This window comes from Cervus elaphus, chromosome X (assembly GCF_910594005.1).
Source record: "Cervus elaphus chromosome X, mCerEla1.1, whole genome shotgun sequence".
NCBI classification, from domain to species: Eukaryota; Metazoa; Chordata; class Mammalia; order Artiodactyla; family Cervidae; genus Cervus; species Cervus elaphus.
This window is the reverse complement of record NC_057848.1, coordinates 27,081,455-27,102,885: the sequence shown is the minus strand read 5'-3', so window position 1 is coordinate 27,102,885 and position 21,431 is coordinate 27,081,455. Positions and strand designations below refer to the sequence as shown.

At 58.3% G+C, this 21,431-nt stretch overlaps 3 protein-coding genes across 4 annotated transcripts; all 3 read left to right on the top strand.

Moving 5' to 3' along the window:
* The first annotated feature begins 156 nt into the window (after positions 1–156).
* ATP6AP1 (ATPase H+ transporting accessory protein 1) lies at positions 157–7,980 on the top strand. Of its 2 annotated transcripts, XM_043895800.1 has the most exons (10): positions 158–366; positions 586–712; positions 3,513–3,587; positions 3,850–4,043; positions 4,564–4,604; positions 5,341–5,426; positions 5,795–6,033; positions 6,507–6,554; positions 6,639–6,870; positions 7,095–7,980. In XM_043895800.1, exons 1-10 carry the CDS (start codon positions 215–217, stop codon positions 7,302–7,304), a joined length of 1,404 nt encoding a protein of 467 aa, XP_043751735.1. In that variant the 5' UTR covers positions 158–214; the 3' UTR covers positions 7,305–7,980. The 2 variants fall into 2 exon arrangements, with proteins under 2 accessions (XP_043751736.1, XP_043751735.1); XM_043895801.1 differs by lacking the exon at positions 3,513–3,587 and having other exon boundaries at positions 157–366.
* Positions 7,981–8,440: 460 nt separating this feature from the next.
* GDI1 (GDP dissociation inhibitor 1) lies at positions 8,441–14,475 on the top strand. The gene is made up of 11 exons (XM_043895802.1): positions 8,441–8,755; positions 9,833–9,940; positions 10,099–10,198; positions 10,347–10,481; positions 10,949–11,147; positions 11,414–11,545; positions 12,101–12,200; positions 12,550–12,721; positions 13,025–13,169; positions 13,295–13,349; positions 13,440–14,475. Exons 1-11 carry the CDS (start codon positions 8,711–8,713, stop codon positions 13,590–13,592), a joined length of 1,344 nt encoding a protein of 447 aa, XP_043751737.1. The 5' UTR covers positions 8,441–8,710; the 3' UTR covers positions 13,593–14,475.
* Positions 14,476–15,241: 766 nt separating this feature from the next.
* On the top strand, positions 15,242–21,079 carry FAM50A (family with sequence similarity 50 member A). Its single transcript, XM_043897260.1, has 13 exons — positions 15,242–15,431; positions 16,753–16,837; positions 16,936–17,035; positions 17,275–17,420; positions 18,858–18,934; positions 19,040–19,106; positions 19,249–19,310; positions 19,540–19,616; positions 19,894–19,948; positions 20,153–20,201; positions 20,292–20,362; positions 20,451–20,561; positions 20,673–21,079. The coding sequence occupies exons 1-13, from the start codon at positions 15,321–15,323 to the stop codon at positions 20,679–20,681; spliced, it is 1,020 nt and encodes a 339-aa protein (XP_043753195.1). The 5' UTR covers positions 15,242–15,320; the 3' UTR covers positions 20,682–21,079.
* Positions 21,080–21,431: the final 352 nt, after the last annotated feature.

Here is a 21,431-nt window from a genome sequence, read left to right as displayed (position 1 = left end):
TAACTATTTGGAGCGTGCGCGCCCGGAGACCCGTACAGCCAACCAGCGAAAAGGAGCGGCTGTGAGTGACAGCCACATCGTTCAATCGTCTGAGAGCCTGGAGAGCCGTCTTGCGCCCAGACCAATGGCAGCTCAAGGCGGACTTCGGGCGGGGGCGACGGTCACCTGATCCGCGGCGGCCGCGGTGGGTCCTGGCAGTGGAGGCCGAGAGGTTATGATGGCGGCGACAGCGGCGGCTCGGGTGCGAGCGGGGACGCGGCGGGCCCCAGCGCTCTGCCGGATGCCATGGCTGCCGCTGATGCTGATGGCGGCGGCGGCGGCGGCGTCGGAGCAGCAGGTGCCGCTGGTGCTGTGGTCGAGTGACCGGTGAGCGGGGCGGGCTGCGCTGCGCGCCGCGGCGGTTGAGGTGCCCTCGCTCGACTCGGGGGCTGTCCTTGGCGGGGGGCGGCGAGGCTCAGGGGGGCTGTCCCTTGTTCGGTGGCCTGTAGCAAGGGCGCTGGCTCTGGGCCCCAGGCATCAAGCTGGGAGCCCACGGGCTTCGGATCTCAAGCCCCCGCTTGAAAGCACCTCTCTATTCCCTGCCAGAGGCCTGTGGACTCCTGCGGCCGACACCCACGAGGGCCATATCACCAGCGACATGCAGCTCTCCACCTACTTAGACCCCGCCCTGGAGCTGGGACCCCGAAATGTGCTGCTGTTCCTGCAGGACAAGGTGCGCCTCCCCCAACCCTCTCTCCCTTCCTCATTCAGGAGACAGCCCCCTCTGCCCCAGGACACTGAGGCCCATTCCCTGAGGGAAGCTGCAGTGACCTTGTCCAAACTGCAGGGAAGTGTGGTTCCTTCCTTGGGAAGGCCTGCGGAAGAACGTTCAGAGGGAATGGTGCGTGCCTGCTAAGTCACTTCAGTCGTGTCCTACTCTTTGCGACTCTATGGGCTAATAGCCCACCAGGCTCCTCTGTCCATGGGATTCTCTAGGCAAGAATACTGGAGAGTGGGTTGCCATGCCCTCCTCCAGGGGATCTTCCCAACCCAGGAATCAATCCTGGGTCTCCTGCATTGGCAGGCAGATTCTTTACAGTCTGAGCCACCAGGGATGCCCCTAGTCAAGAACAGTGGAGTGGGCTGTCATGCCCTCCTCCAAAGGATCTTCCCCACCCAGGGATCGAACCCACATCTCTCTATGTCTCCTGCACTGGCTGGCGGGGTTGTTGTTTTTTTTTTTTTAAACACTAGCGCCACCTGGGAAGCTGAACAGCTAGCAAAGGATGGTTTCCATCCATCTACCTCTGGGTTATGGGCACAACACGCTTCCACTGAGCCACTCTGCCAAGCACGGGAATGGTGAGGGCCCAGAAATGGCACCCACTTGATTGGGGGAAATAAGGGGTCAGAGGCCAGATGCTGATTGAGTGCCAAACTCTTGCCTGACTTACTACATGGAAGGGATGATGAACCCTGTTTACAGATGAGAAGCCCAAGGATGGCAAGTGACTTGCCCAAGGTCACATAGCTAATGGGTGGCAGAGTTGTGATTCTGACTGTAATGATTGTAAGACAGAGAATGGAAGAATGATAGATTGCTTACTGAGTGTTTCATTCATACTAGCTGAACTGATGTCATTATCTTGGTTTTACTGCCTAAGGAGCTAAGGGTTGTAGGATCAGCTGAAGTTCATGGCTTGCAAGCCCCAGGTTATTCCAGCTTGAGTGTGTTGGACACCCCTCCCCCACTGTGATTTTGTGCTTATACCCAGCACACTGTTTACCCTTCCATCTGGGCATTTCTGCCCCTAAAGCAGGTATGCAGACCACAAGAAGATTCTAGGGCAGTGTAGGATTAGTGTTTGCGAGATTATTGAGCTTCTGCTTGTCTGTTCCTCATTGGTGGCCCGTTTGGCTCATTCCCTTTGTGATCTTGCTCTGTGGGCAGGGGGTGGTAGCTGTGCTGGCCTGTAGTCCTTCCAAGAGGTGGTGAATAACATAGTCAGACTGGAACTCAGTTCTAGTTCTACTGCTTACTGGACATGTGAAATACTCTGCAAATGCCAGTTTCCACATCTGTAAAAAGATACCACTGACATCAGAGGGCGAGGAGCAATTCTGATAGTCCATGTAAAACATCTGGCTGGTACCCCCCCACCCCCATCTGATGGTATTCATTCGTTTGTCAAATACAGACTACCTACTCTGTGCCAGGTATTGATTAAGTGCTGGGGACATAGAAATAAGCAGAATCACCCAAGCCCCTACTCCAAAGAAGCTAACAGTCTTGCGAGGGTGAGAGGTTTACGTAAATGCTAAGTTGGTATGACATAAGGTCAGCACTGTAGTCCTTAGACAAGAAGGAAGCAGACTCAGAGAACAGAATGACTGGCAATGCTGTGTAAGATAAAGATGGAGTAGGCAAGCGCTCACTGAGGAGGTGGTATTGAAGCAGAGATCTAAGCGGAGGTAGAGATGGAGCCATGTGGCTGGGGGAGGAAGGTATGCATTCCTGGCAGAGGTAACAGCAGGTGCAAAGGGCTGGGCGAGGAGTACTCCTGGTGAACCTGTGGAAGAGCTGGTGTGGCTGGAGTACAGTGAGTGAGAGAAAGGCGTAGGAGATGGTCAGTTGAGGAGCCTGGAGATGAGGGGGAAAGGGGTTGGTCGCAGTTCTAAAATGTGGCAGGAAGCCTTGGGTGATTTCGAGCAGGGAGTGTACACAGGCTTTCGGAATGATAGCCTCGGCGCCAGAGAGGCTCAGGATTCCTGCCCAGAAGGGCAAGGAGGCTGGGCAGGTGTGTATACTAAACACGATGACATCAGGGAAGCTGATTAAGATCACCTCTGGGCCTCCCTGGGAAAAGCCAGAGGAAGCTGGGAGTTGGGGCAGAGAGCGGAAGTTGAAGGACATCCCTAGGTTGTGGAGATTAGAAGGATGGGGGTCAGGGTGATTGTGGTCCAGAGTGCTCAGAAGCCTTCAGTGGTCGGTCCAGTGTGTTCTGAGATCTTCACCTCTGTCCCCTTCCACCAAAACCGGGGCAGGGAGGGGGGACTTCTCACCCTCCTTTGCAAAGGGTCCTGTGCAGACTGGACAGAGGCAGCTCCAGCTGTTGCAGCTGGCATGTAGGTTCTCTTTTTCTGGGCCTTCCGCCCCGGGGGCATGCAGTCAGTGTTCTTGGCTGCCCCCAGCCCCCTCCCCGCAGCTTCCCTCTTTTGTCGCAGTTCCTCTTATCTCCAGGCAGGCTGCTGACTCTTACTCCTGAGGTTATCACGAGCCAGCTGCCCACACATTTTCTCTCAACCCCATGACCGCCTTCCTTGTCTTCTCGCCCTGCTGGGAGTGTTACTGGCGTAAAGAAAGAGAACCTTCCACGCCCCTGCCCCTAAAACACACCCTCATGCCCCAGATCAAACCTGCCTCTAAATGAGATGTTGCTGGCCCTGCAAAAATGCCCAGGGCCAGTGTCTTCCCCCTGCCCTGGCCCCACTTCTGTCCAACCTTCTGAGGCTGTTTCCCTCCCTTCTACTAGCTGAGCATTGAGGACTTCACAGCATATGGTGGTGTGTTTGGAAACAAGCAAGACAGCGCCTTTTCTAACCTGGAGGTAAGAGTCCACACTCAGCCGGTGACCCTGGAGGCCACTCTGTGCCCCCCTCCACCAGCATAATAGGAACTGTCCCCTCAGGAACCAGAGACTTTGGCTCGACAAGGAAAGGTTGAGTGTCAGGTCCAGGGGTGTGGCGTGTTTTGTTTCTTACCTGGAGTGAGACCCGGCGTAGGTGTGCCTTGCCACCAAGGTCTGGGTGGCTGGCCCTGGTCCCGTGGCCCCTTGCTAACTCATCTGCCCATTTCTCACCTGTCCCCAGAATGCCCTGGACCTGGCCCCCTCCTCTCTGGTGCTTCCTGCCGTTGACTGGTACGCGATCAGCACTCTGACCACTTACCTGCAGGAAAAGCTCGGGGCCAGCCCCCTGCATGTGGACTTGGCCACTCTCCGGGAACTGAAGCTCAACGCCAGCATCCCGGCCTTGCTGCTCATTCGCCTACCCTACACAGCCAGGTATGGCTGGGCCTCTAGCCTCAGGGCCCAAGCTCTGGGGGCACAGCTCTGTCCAGGCGAGCCATCCTCCACTTAGCACCCTGAGGCCTTCCCAGAGGGCGTCTGTCTGGACAGAAGAGGCAGGAAGGCCCTCCAGCCGGGTTGGGACTTGGGAGTCAGTGCCCAACATTGAGGTAGGCCTCTAGTGCCTCCTGAGATGAGCCAGGCGTGGGCCTCGCTAGTGGGGAACCAGCCTGCCTAGCGGGGACTGTTCATGGAAAGGTGGCAGGGAAGTGATTGGGACTCCGGAGCTGGGGGAGAAGGCGCAGGGGATTCCAGGCAGGGCCGCGAGATGAGCAGAGGTCCCGGGAGGGAGGACTGGTGGTGGTGAGTGTGGCTCTTGGAGGCCCAGCTCGAGTGTGCTAGGTGGCGGGGCTATACCAGGGAATGACAGGGCCTGGAGGGGCTTCAGGAGGCAGCCCAACGGGTGGCAGAGAGCCATCAGGATTTGGGCGGCTCGAACTTTCTGTCTCTTCCCTAGCTCGGGTCTGATGGCACCGAAGGAAGTCCTCACGGGCAATGGTGAGCAGGGTCGGGGAAGGTGCAGTTTCCATTTTTATCCAGCCCTTGGCCATACGGAGCTGGCCTGGGTTCCTCAGCCCCTTGGTGCTCCCAGGGGCCCTGGCTACTTCTCCGAGCCCCTGGCAGCTGGGCAAGGTCCCCAGGCCTCAGCCCAAGCGTTGGATGCCCAGGGGCCTCCTCCGCACAGCCTGGAGCCAGCTTCCACCCAGGCAGCCTGCACCCTAAGGTCTGGGGGTTTAACACTCCAGAACTGTTTAAAACACCAGTTCCGAGAACTTGTCTCCCTTACACTAGAGAGGACAGTTCTTCCTCCCAGAAAGGTCACCAGAAACTGGCCATGGTGGATTTGGTGTTTTTGGTAGCAGTCTGTCTTTTCTCTGTCCACCTGGGGGAGGCGGTGACTGGGGCCATGGTATCCCAGGGGAGGCCATAAATGGGTGGGATGAGAAGTGGCTGCTGAAATGGAAAACGCTACTGGGGGTTTATGGGAGCTGGCTCTTGGAGGGGCTCAGTGTCCCACCCGGGGACATGCCGGTTGCTAGGGTGGGAAGGGCTTCACAGTGGAGACGTCTAGGGGTGCCCACCTCCACAAGGTGATCTCACAGAGTGCCATCCAGAGAAGGCACCCAGAGGAGGCATACAAGGGCACAGCTTGCCCCTCCCGGCTTCTGCTGGGTACAGTGGCTCTGAGGGGCTGCCTCTGACCTGCATCTCTGTTCTCCCCCTGGCCCCTCAGATGAGGTCATTGGGCAGGTGCTGAGCACACTCAAGTCAGAAGACATCCCCTACACGGCGGGACTCACGGCGGTCCGCCCTTCTAGGGTACGTGCCCATGCCCAGGGCTCCAGGAGGTGTGGTTGGGGAGCCTGGAGGGGGGCTGGTTCCTCCTCTGGGCAGGTGTAGGGGTGGGGGGCATGGATGAGCCACGAAGTCAGGCAACTACTGGCCATCTCGTCCCATCAGCCTTATAGGCTGGTGTCTTCGGACATGAAGTCCAAGTGTTCCAAAGTTTCAAAGATTAGCAGTGTCACAGAGGCTTAGGGGAAAGCTGCTCGGAGGAAGCTTTTGCCTATGAACATCACTGGTGGGACTGGAGATGGTGCCCAGTGGGGAGAGGAAGGGCAGGCTGTCTGGTTCAGGGCCCACCCCCAGGGCTGTTGAGAGAACGTTTTGTGGGCTCTTGTTTGCAGGTGGCCCGCGATGTAGCCATGGTGACTGGGGGGCTGGGTCGCCAGCTGTTGCAGAGAACAGTGGCACCACCTGCGATCAATGCCCCCGTGAGTTACAATGACACTGCTCCCCGGATCCTCTTCTGGGCTCAAAACTTCTCGGTGGCATACGGGGAGCATTGGGAGGACCTGACCTCCCGCACCTTTGGGGTCCAGGACCTCAACCTGACTGGCTCCTCCTGGAACGAGTCCATTGCCAGGTGAGGGCAAAGTGTGTGCCCCTGCCTGGGTCTGTGTTAGGGGGTGTTCAGCATGAGGACGCAGGTGGTGGTGTGGGGTGGGGCTGCTGCTCAGAGCTCTACCTGCTCACGCCTTCTCGTCCTTAGCTGGGGCCTTGGTTATTAACGGTTCCTAATCACCCTGGATCCCGGTGCCACCCCCTTGGGCAGCCTCACGGCCCAGCTGAGCACCTTCAGCAACCCCAAGAGGGAGTCTGGGGGTTCAGGGAACTGAGAGGAAGGAGCCCTCCGCAAGATGGGGCACCTGTGTGCTACTTGGTTCCTGACTTGGAAAGGGATGAGGCCTCAGGTCTCCTATATGTCAGTCGAGGGTGCTGGTTCTTCAGGTGGCTCTGTGTGAGGACCCGGTGCAGCTCAAGTAGGAGACCTGAGGGCCTTGCTCAGAAGTATTTTCAAGGCCATCCCAGAGTCTGAAAACTCCTCTTCCTCCACAGGCTGGCGCTGACCTACGACTCACTCTTTGGGACCATGGTGACATTCAAGTGAGTCTGAGAGGCAGGTGCGGGTGGGCTGCTGTGGCTCCAGCCTCTCCAGCTGCCTGACCCCCCTGCGGCACAACCCCCCAGGTTCACGCTGGCTAACCGCTTCTACCCGGTGTCTGCCCGGCACTGGTTTACCTTGGAGAACCTGGAAATCCACAGCAACGGCTCCGTCGCCTATTTCAATGCCTCCCAGGTCACGGGGCCCAGTATTTATTCCTTCCACTGCGAGCATGTCAGCAGTGAAAACAAGGATGGCAACCTCCTTGTGCCTGACACGCAGCCCTCTCTTTGGCAGATGACTTTTCGGGACTTCCAGGTAGGAAGAGAGGAGGGACTGTCTGAGAGTGGGGGAGCCCTGGCTGGAGGAGGGTTTGGGGAGCAGCAGAGGCCTGCGAAGGGTCTCCGGGTTCTTTCAGGTTTGGGCCTGGGAATGTAGCTTAGAGTTCTGTCCCCTTGGTGCTCTCTTCCCACCAGCTGGGGAACCCCCAGCCCTTACTGGGCCTCTCTGGGTGGGGCCGCTCAGTGCTTTCTGTCCCTCAGATCCAGGCCTTCAACGTGACAGGCGAGCAGTTCTCCTATGCTAGCGACTGTGCAGGCTTCTTCTCCCCGGGTATCTGGATGGGGTTGCTCACCTCCCTGTTCATGCTGTTCATCTTCACCTACGGCCTGCACATGATCCTCAGCCTCAAGACCATGGACCGCTTCGATGACCACAAGGGCCCCACTATTGCTTTGACCCAGATCGTGTGATTCCACACCTGCCGGGGGTTGAGGGCGTGGCTGGGGTCCAGGTTGTCACCTCCCCATCAGAGGCCCACTGGGCAGGAAGTCTCCCTCTACGCCATCGCACGACTCCCTGGCTCCCCTTAAGCTTGTCAGGCTACCTGTTCAAGCTGCTGAGTGTCTTCCCTGGACTGCCCACTCCCTACCACATCTCTCTCCACAAGGTGTATATATTTCTGCATAGATAGTAGACAGATTTCCTAGGCTTGATCATTATAAAGGTAGGGGCTGTTAGTTCTACAAAATCCACCCCCACTTCTCCTTATTTATTCTCATTTCTCCACCTTCGCTTCTTGCTGTTGATAGTGCTTTTGTGTAGCCAGCCCTCCCTTCCCAGGCTCTGTGGGGTTCCTTGTAGCAGCCGGGAGCTGTTCCATTACCTGAGTTGGGGGGGGGCGGGGAGTGTGGAAGTACTATTTGTCTGTCCCGCTTAGCTGGCGTTATTGATTTAGTTTTTGGTGATGTGCTAACAATAAGCCGTACACTGGGGTTTATTCCTTTGGCCTAAGAAGGAAGGGACCTCCATGGCAGGTGGGCTGGGTGTGATCACGGGGTTTGGGGCCTGTTCCTGTCTGGAGAACCCGGCAGGAGCCCCGGGGTGCTCGTGGTTTCCTTCCGAATAAAATAAAGATGGGTCGCCATGCTTGGGCCTCTTGTCACTCATTTCTGCGCTGGGCACAAGGAAGGGAGGATGCGCTTGGCTGACGGCCGAGAGAGGAGGCCCGAGGATGGAGAGATGGAGGCCGTCCCGCGGGCTGCTTTTCCAGGGACCCAGGGGAGGCCGAGAGGGTCGTTCGCAAACTGGGTCCCCCCGTCCCCGTCCCCGCCTCAGCGACTAGGGGAGGGCGGGGGCCGTCAGCACCTGGGAGAGGGAGGCGGGGGAGACGGCCACGACAATAGTCGCCCCCACGTCCCCAGGGGCCCGCCTCAGGCTGCCGCAGCAGCGCGCGCCCAGCCGGCGGGGCCACGCCAAGCTTCCCGAGGCGGGGCGCGCGCGGCTCTCGCGCACGGATCCCTGGCGGGCCTCAGCACCGTCTGCCAGGCCGCCCCGCCCCGCCCCGCCCCGCCTCACCGCCCTCTTTTCGAGGCCCTCGGCGAGGCGGCGCGGCCCGCCGAGTGGCACGAGTGCTAGAGCCCGGGCCCAAGCAACCCTCCCCGGGAGGCAAGCGGGGACAGCAGGGGCCTCCGGTCGGCGCGGCGGCGGAGGGGAGGGGCCGGGACTCTTTGACGTGGCGGAGGGGTCGAGAGGCGCCGGCGCGCCGCCATCTTTGGTCCACTGCGGCGGCTGCGGCGGCGGCGGCGGCGGCCGAGGCGGCGGCGGCTGTGGCGGAGGAGGAGGAGGAGCCGACGGGCGCTGACACCGAGGCCTGACCATGGATGAGGAATACGACGTGATCGTACTGGGGACCGGACTCACCGTAAGTGCGGCTTCCAACGTCCAGGGCGCCGCCTCTCCTCATCCCTGGGATGCTGCAGCCCCCGGCCGCATCCTCCCCTCAGTGCTGGCGCGGCGCTGTTCGGTCCCCGAAAAGACAGCCCGTGCCCAACCCCCGTGATGCGGCCTCCATCCCTGTCATGGCCGGTCTCCCAAGAAGCGGCCCCTTTTCTGTATGTCTCTCTTGACCAATTCCCCGGGCCCGACCCCCGGCCCCTACCCAGGACCAGCTTAACATCCCCTCTCATTTTGCGCTGATTCTGGCGGGGATGTCGTGGTACAGGGACCTCAGGTCAGGTCGGGGCTGGGGTGGGGCTCGGCAGGGTGGGCTTTCATCCTGCCTCCCCAGGTTCTCAGGGGGCCCGAGGACCCAGGGAATGTTCCAGAAGGAGCCGCGGTGAGGACCGTGACCACATTCCTGCTACCCCACCCCGGTTTCCCATGGAGACCTCGGGGCTGAGACGTATTTGCAGCCTTTGTCCTTGGGCTGGTGACAGTGACTGGTGAGGGTGTTTACCCTCCCCCGAACCCTGTTGGACTGCCTCCCTGAGAGACGCCTCTCCCACAGTTGGGTGTGGAAGCCCCTACTGTGGCTGGGATGGCTCTGGGTCAGGGGCTTCTCTTTGAGGAAAGCGGCCCAGGGTGGGGCCTCGGATTTTGGCACCATGCTAAGCCTTTCTTTACTTCCCTTTCGGGTCCTTTGCTTGTCCAGCTAGGCGATTCCTGTGTTTTATCTGCCTTTTTGTGGGCTTCTAAGTCTATAGGTGATTTTCTTGGCATCTTGGTTGCTTGAAGACCATCCATGTGCCTACTGGATACCCTCTTCCTTGTTCACCTTTTTGCCTAGCAAGGTTATAAAACGAAACCGTGGTTAAATGAAGCGCCTCCCCCCCGCCCCAATTTTAGGCAAAGCGACCAGCCACAGATGCAAGGAGCTGTGTGTTGAGGCAGAGGCCCTTCAGGTTGACTCTCCCCTCAGGGTTGGAGTGGGGAACATGGTCAGGGCTGCTGGTGGGAATGTGGGCAGATGGGAGTGCAGTGAACATTGCCCCTCGCTCAGGAATGTATCCTGTCGGGTATCATGTCTGTGAACGGGAAGAAGGTGCTGCACATGGACCGGAACCCCTACTATGGGGGCGAGAGCTCCTCCATCACCCCCTTGGAGGAGGTAGGCTGCTCCGGCCCGGGCCTGTCCCTCATTAACCTCTTGCATGGGGGGCTGAATGAAGCAGCTCCCCAGGTTTTCTGGGTGGGGGGCGGGGGCGGGAGGGAGTTCCTTGAGATGCATCTCTCAGTCTCTCTCTCTTCCCCCTCCCCTGCCCACAGCTGTATAAGCGTTTTCAGTTGCTGGAGGGGCCCCCTGAAACAATGGGCCGGGGCCGAGACTGGAACGTTGACTTGATCCCTAAATTCCTCATGGCCAATGGTGAGGGAGATGAAGGAGGTATTGTGGGGGGCGGGATGATTGGGACGAACAGAAAAGGGTCAGACTGCAGACCAGGGGCAGACAGACCAGCTCAAGCTTGTGAAGGGAGCCACACTGACCTTGTTGCCTTGCTCACGCCACTCTGCAGGGCAGCTCGTGAAGATGCTACTGTATACAGAGGTGACACGCTACCTGGACTTCAAGGTGGTGGAGGGCAGCTTTGTCTACAAGGGGGGCAAGATTTACAAAGTACCATCTACCGAGACTGAAGCCTTGGCTTCCAGTGAGTGTGGGTCCTGTGAACCAGGGAATCAGGGGTGGGTGGAAAGCGGGGACAGCTATCAAGAGCGGGGTGGCCCTTGCTGCAGGTCATGTTTCTTGTGCAGTACCAAAAGCCCCTTGCTCTGTCATCCCCCTGTGTGCACCCACTGGTTGCCAGGAGAGGAGTCCGAGTGCGAAGGGAATATGTTGTTCTGGACAGATTTCAGCTTTTGACAGGGGCTTCACCTGATCAGTGAAACATCCCCAAGTGTCAGAGCCCGGAGGGCCCTCAGAGGCTGTCCAGCCAGACTCACTCTTGGTAAAGTTGAGGAAACAGGCCAAGAAGCACAGAGGGGTTAATTGAAAATCACACAGTGGTTGGCAAGAGAACTCTGCTGGGAATTAGGGCGCCTGCTTGCTCTGCCTGCCTGGCAGGTGGAGAGGTTCATGGCCCACACCTCAGTGGTACTTTGCATGTGGCCCTCGCAGACCTGATGGGCATGTTTGAGAAACGGCGCTTCCGCAAGTTCCTGGTGTTCGTGGCAAACTTTGATGAGAACGACCCCAAGACCTTTGAGGGCGTCGATCCCCAGAACACCAGCATGCGTGATGTCTACCGGAAGTTCGACTTGGGCCAGGATGTCATTGACTTCACTGGCCATGCGCTGGCGCTCTACCGCACTGATGAGTGAGGGGAAACTGGCATGGCAGACAACCCCTCAGCTGGCCCACACCCTGCCCTCCCCACTCCTGCCTGCTGCTCCCTTGGGTCACTCTGCCTACCTCCTGTACTCAGCTCTGGGCTCACTCACCTGTCGCCTTTTCTGTCCCTTGCCTGCGTTTGACCCATGGCCTTTCCCAGGCCCGCAAGGGTGGGAGGGCTGGCCTGATGCTGGGGTGGGGGTGCACTGGGCCTTCTGCTCTTCGAGCCTCTTCTGACCCTATTTCCCCCAGCTACCTGGACGAGCCATGTCTTGAGACCATCAACCGCATCAAGTTGTACAGCGAGTCCCTGGCTCGGTATGGCAAGAGCCCATATCTGTACCCACTCTATGGCCTTGGCGAGCTGCCCCAAGGCTTTGCAAGGTGAGGGCATGGCTTCTGTCAGTTGGCAGTGGAGAAGGCTGAGGCCAACAATGGAAAGGGCCCTCTTGGGCATCTCCACTGTGTTTTGTTACTTTCCCACTGTGGACTTAGTTTACTTCTTGCCATCCTCGGGTGATAGCAGCCCAGTGGGGGCACTGAAGTGCAGAGATGAAGGACCACAGATGGGCCTTGCTTGGCTCCTGGCTGGAGTCAGATGGCATGAGGACTGGGCCTGTGGCCTTGAAACCTCGAAACCTCCGGTCAGATTCTCCAAAGCCATTCATTCTGTTCCCTGGGATGTTTCCCTGAGGAGCCACCCTCACACTAGCCCTTTGCTGGAAATTTCTGGCATTAAGTCTAGAGAGGAGGGACCCCTCCAGGTTCAGTCTTGAGGTCCTGGCAGTGACAGAGCTTGAAAGAGCCCCCGGGTCTCCTGAGCTCTGCCTGCCTGAGGCCACCTTCTCCATGCCCTGTACTGCTGGGGTCAGGGCGTGCAGTAGCGCTGGTCCCCATGTCTCCCAGGAGGCACCCTCATGGTCCCTCTCCCCACTGTAGATTGAGTGCCATCTACGGGGGGACGTACATGCTGAACAAACCGGTGGACGACATCATCATGGAGAATGGCAAGGTGGTGGGTGTGAAGTCCGAGGGCGAGGTGAGCCTTCCTGCTGCACAGGCACGCTGGTCTGGGCGGAGCTTGGCCCGTCCTTTGAGACACACTTCCCGGTCACCCTAGCTCTGCTGGAGCTCCTGCAGCTCGGCTGGGCACCTCAGCCTGGGGACCGGGGCTCCAGAGGAAGACGATAGTCACTGCTGTCAGCAGACAGCTGTGGTTGAGGGCCCACCTTCCCAAGGTGCAGGAGAATGTATGCTGTGGGCAGGGTGATGGTGACAGCTCTGGGGAGTGGCCCACCTGCCAGAGCTGCCAGCCCTCCCTGGGTGTCCTGGCTCTCAGACATCGAGGGGGGGTTGCCTAGGGCCAAGGCTTTCTGGTGCTTTCACAGGTGGCCCGCTGCAAGCAGCTGATCTGTGACCCCAGCTATGTTCCCGACCGCGTGAGGAAGGCTGGCCAGGTTATCCGTATCATCTGCATCCTCAGCCACCCGATCAAGAATACCAACGATGCCAACTCCTGCCAAATCATCATCCCCCAGAACCAGGTCAACAGGAAGTCAGGTAGGCCAAGCCCCATGCGACTTCCTCCAGTGTGTTCTCTTCTTCGGGGTAGCCCTGTCTTGCCACCCTCCCCCACCAGCCCATGGGCTGGCTCTCTGCCCAATCCTTCCACGGAAGAGCAGGGATCCACATCACGGTCCCTGTGCCTTGAGGCCCTAGGAAGGGACGCTTCCTCTCCACAAGGGTGGCTGCTGGGATGTGGCCAGCTCTGCAGGGCTGGGCAGGGGCAGGAGGGCCCAAGTTGAGCTTGGCCCCCAGGAGCCTCCCACATGCCCCTGCTAACGGAGGCCTTCTTGTGGGCAGACATCTACGTGTGCATGATCTCCTATGCACACAACGTGGCCGCGCAGGGCAAGTACATTGCCATTGCCAGCACCACAGTGGAGACCACAGATCCCGAAAAGGAGGTTGAGCCGGCCCTGGAGCTGCTGGAGCCCATTGACCAGAAGTGAGGGGCTGGGGGGCTGGGGCTGGAGCTGGGGGGAGGAAGGGAGCCTGGGAGCCAGAGGGTGGACATCAGGGAGGGCAAAGCTGATCCTGAGACCTGTTTCAGTTTCTCCATCTGCTCCTCAGGTTTGTGGCCATCAGTGACTTGTATGAGCCCATCGATGACGGTTCTGAGAGCCAGGTAAGCAGCCTGTCCCAGCCCTGGCTCCTGGCTGCCGGCCCAGGGCCCCTGTCCCGCTCACCTTGGGCCCTGGGTGCTGGCTGTTTCCAGGTGTTCTGTTCCTGCTCCTACGACGCCACCACACACTTTGAGACAACCTGCAATGACATCAAAGACATCTACAAGCGCATGGCAGGCTCCGCCTTTGACTTTGAGAACATGAAGCGCAAACAGAATGATGTCTTTGGGGAAGCTGACCAGTGATGGCTGACTCCTAGCCCAACCCCTGGTGCCCTCTCCCCCAACCTGAGTCTGTTCTCCTTGAAGGCCGGGGAGACGGGTGTGGCTGGGCGTCCCCGTTTCCAGCATCTGCTTCCCCTACCACATTCCTGTCACCCACCTCATTGATTCACTGACCAAATCCTTAACCTTAGTGATGGTTTGGGAGACGGGGGGGGGCGGGTTGGTTAGTATCCTCCTTCTTGGCCCTTCCTTATCCTGGGAAAAGGGGGTTCCTCTCCTTGTGTGTGTATCTTCCCCCCACCCCTAATTCTTCTGCTCTGTTTGGGAAGAATATGGAGGAAAGCTGACTTCTGCCCCCGTTGCTCTTACCCCCTACTGTAGTGGCCTTTGGAGATGCCCCCTGCCTCCCCCCACCAACTCTAGTGTGTTGGAAAGAAGGGGCCCTCCCAGCACAAAGTTACATTCCCTTCCCTAGTCCACCCCCATAATTTATTCTAATTTATTAACTTTGGCCCACCCTGTGTGAGAAGGGAGCCCTGTCCCCTGCAGCCTTGCGATGTGCCCTAGGGCTGTGGAACAGCTACCCTGGCCGGGCTCGCCTGACCCTGGCAACCCTGGCGCAGCTTGGGAAGGGAGAGGGCTTGGGTGTGGCCCCGTTGGAGGTTGATCTTGTTTTTGTTTCTTGTCTTCGTGTCCACTGGTACTGGCTGAGAGAGAAAAGACTTGTGAACAAAGCAGAAGGAGGTGGGAAAATGGATCCAAATCCCCGTGCCCTGCCCGCCCCTATTCCTTCCCATTAGTGGTGGGAAATCCTTATCTTGCAAAGTGAATGTGTCCCTTTCCCCATCCTCTAGTGTATTTCACAGAAAACAAACTCTCCCAATAAAACTGTGTTGAAATCTGAGCCTAGATCTTTAGTTTTTTCTTCTCAAAGCTGTTGTCAGGCCAGGGCGTGGGCTCCCAGGGCTGCCCTGCTCTCCTACACAGGCTTGGGACTGCACGTTTAGCTTTGTTCCTGATGGCTATAAAAGGTGACTTCCATCATCAGGGAATTGCAAAGCTCCTGAACTGAAGGGAGCAGGTGACATCACCTTGCCCAAGGCCACACACTGAGCTAGTACTGACACCAGGACTCCAACCCTTGGGGGTCAACGTGAGGGAAATGGGAGACGGGTCCGGCCTGGGGTGAGGGTTGAAGTGGCGGAAGCAGAGGCACAGGGCCCCTACCTTCAGGCCAAGAAGGAGGAGGAGGCAGAGGGGACTCAGACCCAGTCTCGTGGCCTGGGGAAACATGACTGGGGCCCAGTCCTGGGAGAGGAGTCAAAATCAAGGAAGCAGAAGTAACCAGAGGGGCTTCAGACAGGGAGGCAGCAAGGGGACTGAGGGGATCTACCCTTAGACTGAGATAAACACTGAAGAAGTGAAGGGTCCGGGGTGGGGGCAGCCTTGGGGTCAACAGAAGGAAGTAGGACTGGGGACCCAGCCTCAGGCCGGGGCTTATTGTTACGAAACTGATAAGGAAGCTAGGAAGAGCGGGATCGGCCAGCCTCTAAGGGCCGGCGGGGCTGGGCCACTATGGGGCGGGGCTACCGGTGATCACGTGTCTGGGAGGGCGGGGCGATGCGGCTACTTGACCCCTGGTGACTGACGTCACGGCGCGGGCGTCAGCGAACCGAGCCGCTGTCTCCACAGCCGCTTCAGCTCCGGAGACCCAGCCAGTCCATCATCGCCGCCGCCGCCGCCGCCGCCATGGCTCAGTACAAGGGTGCCGCCAGCGAGGCGGGCCGCGCCATGCACCTCATGAAGAAACGGGAGAAGCAGCGCGAGCAGATGGAGCAGATGAAGCAGAGGATTGCTGAGGTGCGGGCCGGGCCGGGCCCCTCAGAGCAGGCGCTCGAACCTCCGCCCTGACTCCCCGGGACCCCGCGCGACCCTGGGCGACGGGACTGAGTGCGGGCGGCGGGTTGGGGTGGGAACGTTGCTCGCCGATCTCCAACAAGGGGCGGAAGCGGGCCGGCGACAGTCTGCTCCTCTGTAAAATGGGCCCAGAAGGCTGAGTCGAGCTAGATTGTGACGGGCCTGCAACAGGAAGGAGCCACATTAAATGGTTCCATGTGTGGCAATTGGGGCGATTGAGACAGCATCCTCCTGTCTCTCTGACCCCTCAGCCCCGAGAGTCAGGCCTCTGCCTGGGTTCAGTGGCTATCAGGAAGGGCGGGGCCCCAACCACTCTGCCGGCCACTGAACCCGTTTCAACTAACAGGCAGGCAGGAGGGTCCTAGGTGCTAGCGGGTCACTAAGGGCTTCTGTGAGTGGCCGCTGGCGATGGGCCACCCCACTTAGGTCTTTGGGGGCCTTGGGTCCTGTGGCAGCCGAGAAGTGGCTGCACGCTGAGGCCCGACTGCTGCCTCAGTTTACACTCAAACCCCAACCCGGCTGTTGCTGTGTGGCCAGACAGAGGTTCATCTCTCTGTGGAGGTCCATACAGTGGTATGCAGTGGAATGGGGCAGGCCTGGAGCGAGGGGGCCTCATGAGGGAGCCACACTGCTCAGTGAGGGTCTAGGCCCCCAGCTGCTCTCCACTTTTTCTTGTCATTCCTTGCCTTGGGTCTCCAGAGCTTCAGCTCAAGAGCTGAGTGTGAAAAACACCAAAGGCAGGTAGGACCCACGCATCCAGGCTACTGAGTGAGCAGGATATGTGGACGGACCAGAACAGTGCAGGGAAACCACCCCACTTGGCTGCCTGGGCACTTGGAAGAGCCTCTCACAGCCCCGTGGGACCCTCCATCAGGCAAAGGGGCCATGTCTTTTCCAAAGCCACATCATAAAAGAACAGCATGTATACTATCTATGGTGAAACAGATCACCAGCCCAGGTGGGATGCATGAGACAAGTGCTCCGGCCTGGTGCACTGGGAAGACCCAGAGGAATCGGGTGGAGAGGGAGATGGGAGGGGGGATCGGGATGGGGAATAAGTGTAAATCTATGGCTGATTCATATCAATGTATGACAAAACCCACTGAAATGTTGTGAAGTAATTAGCCTCCAACCAATAAAAAAATTTAAAAAAAAAAAAAAAGCCACATCATAGTCTAAGGACCCATTTGGGATGAGAACCCAGGTCCCCACTTCCACGGTGGGGTGGCAGGTGGCCATCATCCCTGCTCTGCCTCCCGGACAGGAGAACATAATGAAGTCCAACATTGACAAGAAGTTCTCTGCGCACTACGATGCCGTGGAGGCCGAGCTCAAGTCCAGCACTGTGGGTACGCAAAGCATTCGTGCCCCCACTCCCGGCCTGAGGCCCGCTGCATGGTTCGCTCTGCGTGACCGCCTTTCACCCCCCTGTCTCCTTAACTCGCAGGTCTTGTGACCCTGAACGACATGAAGGCTAAGCAGGAGGCGCTGGTGAAGGAGCGGGAGAAGCAACTCGCCAAGAAGGAGCAGTCAAAGGAGCTGCAGCTGTGGGTCCTCCCCTCCAGATGGAGCTTATGTTTGAGGGCGGGTGAGGCCATTCCTGCTTATGGAAGCCGGGGGTGGGGGGGTCAGAGCCCTGCTGGTGAACTTGAAGGGACCCAGGGCAGTAGGACTCTGGGTCTGCACTGCCTGGGACCTGCCCTGCACTGAGCACACAGGTAGCTCTGGGTCGGGAAATGGGCCTTAGGGGTGGGGACATGCATGGTAGCCCCCCATGCCTTGGCAGGAAGCTGGAGAAGCTGCGAGAAAAGGAGCGCAAGAAGGAGGCCAAGCGGAAGATCTCCAGCTTGTCCTTCACCCTGGAGGAAGAAGAGGAGGCAGGCGAGGAGGAGGAGGAGGTGGCTGTGGACGAGGAGGAGCTGGAAAGGGAAGGTGAGGGCAGGCTGGGGATGGGTTCAGCAGGCAGAGCTCTGTCCTTGATACTGGGTCTTGAGTGAAGAAGCACATCCACCAACAACCTTGACTGCTCACCACATCTGGGGCCTTGAACCTCAGAAGTTGGGGCAGGAGAGAGAGAGCCAAGTCTTCACCGTGGCAAAGCTCAGTGGAGGGCTTGCTTTCTGGTGGCAGACTGAATGGGAACCGGGTGTGCAGTCCCTGGGCGGGGTGTCAGGCTCATGTGACTGGGGCACCAAACTGTTAATTGTGTTTGAATAATTTCAGTGTAAATTGACACAACCACAGACATTAAGTGGCTGCTAATTGGACAGAGCAGCTCACTGGGGCCAGGGGAGAGGGGATGATTTGAGTTGGGCCTTCAGGGTGAGGGGAATTTCATTAGCACCCAGAGATGTGGGGAGTCAGGAGGCATGTAGAGTTGAGAGATGAGTGTGCCCAGAAGTGGAGCTGGCGGGAGTGCACACATTTTAGGACTAGGGAGGGTGCAGCTGCAGGCCTGGAGCCAGTGGGTGGTTAGAAAGCCTAATGGTCTGGGATCCGTATGGTAGAACCGAGGCAGGGGTTGGCACAGGGACAGCTTTGAGGGGAGCAGCCAGTGCTGTCAGGAAAAAGAACGAAGAGCCTGCCAGCTTCTTGGGGGAAACCCCGGGATAGTCTTTGTACTATTTAGTAACATTAAGTATTTGGTGTCTAAAACATTCCCATTGGCAGGTCAGTTGTATTGGGTGTTAGCTGCATCTGTGTGGCAGAGGCTACCTTTGGGACAGCACGGGTCTAGAAGGAGGCTTTCAACCTCACTGTGTCATTGGGGCTTTGTGGGTGCTTCCCCTCCCCCTGGAGATTTTGTTTTGGGGGCCTGGCCGTCGGTAGCCAGTGTAGAATGTTTTAAAATATTTATTTGGCTACACTGGATCTCTCTTATGGGATCTGTAGTTGCAGCTTGTGAACTCTTAGCTGTGCCATGCAAACTTAGTTGTGGCATGTGGAATCTAGTTCCCTGACCAGAGTTGAACCTAGGCCCCTTGTATTGGGAGCATGGAGTCGTAGCCACTGGACCACCAGGGAAGTCCCCGGTGTGGAATTTTTGTAAGTTATCCAGGCTCTGGAACCCTTGCCCTGGAGTATGGGCTCATCTTCTAGGTCGGCGGTTCTCAAAGAATGATCTAATGATGCTAGGGTTTCTGAGACCCTTTGGAGAGGTCCGCAAGGTCAAAACCATCTTCATAATCCTGTGAAGACATTCTTGGCCTTCTGTACTCTTGTTCTTTCATGACGGTGCTGTGGATTTTTCCAGAGGTTATGTGACATGGCATGACGTCCTTCCTCTGACAATTGATAGAGTTGATACAGTTGTCCTCCTGAGGCAAGGGCCATCATACTGTTGACTTCTTGTGTCTTCTTTTGCTCCAGAGATCACCACAAAGAAGAGGAAAATGGGAAAGAACCCAGATGTGGACACAAGTTTCTTGCCTGACCGAGACCGGGAGGTAAAGGCGGCGTGACCCTGGCAGAGGCTTTCAGTCAGGAAGCAGGGGCCACGTGTGCCCCCTGAGCAGCCCTGGGCCTCCCTGCTTTGCCCATTTCTCTTCCAGGAGGAGGAGAATCGGCTCCGGGAGGAGCTACGGCAAGAGTGGGAAGCCAAGCAAGAGAAGATTAAGAGTGAGAGCTCCTGGAGTGGGACGCGCGTGTAGCCTGGGGCAGGGGCCGTGCCTGCTTTCCTATGAATGCTGCTCTGGGCAGTGCCCTGAGCCCCAGGGAGCTGGCAGGGGTCTGGAGGCCAAGCAGCAGGTCTGTCTTGTAGGTGAGGAGATTGAGATCACCTTCAGTTACTGGGATGGCTCTGGGCACCGGCGCACAGTCAAGGTAGGCGATGTGAGGCCTGCACCCCATTTCCCTTGCTCTTGAGCCCAGCCTTCCAGTGGGAAGAAACTTAGTCCTGACAAAGCCCACAGACCCCTTGGCATGAGTGGCCTGGGGGGAGCAGGGAAGAGGGCAGTGAGTGTTCCGGGGTGCCTGCCATCTCGAGGGCCCCTCTCTGGGCTTCCATCCTCCTTTCCCAACCCCTTGGTTTCCCGCATGCCTGTTCACACAGATGAAGAAGGGCAACACAATGCAGCAATTCCTGCAGAAGGCACTTGAGATCCTGCGCAAAGACTTCAGCGAACTCAGGTGGGGCTGCGTGGGCGTGTGAGTACATGTGAGCGTGTGCACCAGATTCTGCAGCCTCAGCCTGGCACCTGGGACCCCCAAGTGGCAGCTCCTGCTTGCAGAATGCTGGGCACTGCGCTCCCGAGAAAGGAGTTCAGGCCCCGTTTTCCATCCCTCTCCCCATGGGGAGCTGGGGTAGGAAGCGCCTTCTGGCCTGGGCTGCCTGCTAGCCTCGTAGGCCTCCGGCTCTGGTGTCTGGTATCCTTGGCCAGCGGCTTCCTCGTCTTTTCTTCCTCAGATCGGCAGGGGTGGAGCAGCTCATGTACATCAAGGAGGACTTAATCATACCTCACGTTAGTCCCTTCTGTGTCCTTGCAGCCCTAGGTGGGGTGGTAGGGAGGGTCTCAGGCTTTGGTGCACCCAGGGAGTTCGAGGGGGCCCCTTCTGCTCGGGGTCTTTGGTTCAGGTGAGCAGGGTCGGAGCCGGGCTTGCAGGCAGGTAGCTGCAAGACACCGAAATGAGTCACTTGCTGTCACTTTCCTGTGCTCGGCTTGTAGCACCACAGCTTCTACGACTTCATCGTCACCAAGGCTCGAGGGAAAAGTGGTGAGTGCGCCTGGCTGCGCCCTCCTCCCCGAGCTTGCCCCTGTTGTAGGGTGGCAGCTGAGAGGGAGGCCTGGACCCTTGTCCCTGCAGGGCCCCTCTTCAATTTTGACGTTCATGATGATGTGCGGCTGCTCAGTGACGCCACTGTGGAGAAGGATGAGGTATGCTTGGGGCCCACCTGGGCGGGGAGGAGGGGTCGGGCATCCAGCGGCCCTGAGCAGCAGCATCTGGGCCTCGTCCCGTCCTCAGTCGCATGCAGGCAAGGTGGTGCTGCGGAGCTGGTACGAGAAAAACAAGCACATCTTCCCCGCCAGCCGCTGGGAGCCCTATGACCCCGAGAAGAAGTGGGACAAGTACACGGTATGGAAGCCCTCGAGTGCAGGGTGGAAGCCCAGCCGGGCTGGCAGGCTGGAGGCCCACCCAGCCCCACTCTGCTCACCTCTCCTCCTCTGTCCCCTCGTCCCACACCAGATCCGATGATGTGGCGGCAGTGTGGCCCGGCTCCCCGCGGTCCCCTCCTCTGGGCCCAGGACCCCGGGTGCCCGGCTCCCCGCTCCTAAGATGGGATCGGACCTGCTCAGCCCCTGCCCTGGCGCTGTTGTTTCTTGCCTTTCTTTCATGACACTTGGAGCACCCGATGTGTGTTTTGTCTAAAAACTTTTTTTGATCAAGCTAAAATTCACTTACAATGAAATTCACCGTTGTGATCATGTGAAAGTACACCACACAGGGGTATTGCGTACATTCACGGTGTTGTGAATCACTCCTGAAAGAGACTCCACGTCCATTAGCAGCCAGCCCCTCACACCCATTAGTCTATTTCCTGTCTGTTTGGATTTGCTTATTCTGGAAGTTTCTATAAACAGAATTATACAGTATCTCTGCTTTCTGTGTCTTGCAAGAAAGAGTGTGTTTTTCAGGGATTTGAGGGTGGAAGGAGATTGGGTAGAAACATGAATCTGTGGAGGCAGGAGGGGGCACTTGTGATCCACTGGGGGCCTAGGCAGGCCCAACTGTCCCTGTAGCCAGCCTGTCCCCACCACAGCCCCTATGTGGGTAGGAAGGCCATTCCTCCCTGGGCTGCCCACCCAGGCCCCTCGGTCTCCTTTGTGTCTCCCAGCGGCCCATTCCATAAAGGCCATAGCTGTCCTGTGGCTCCCAGCTGCCCTGTGTTCCCATCACAGCATTTCTCCCCAGTGCTGACACAGGAAGGCCACTGTGGGTGCCCTG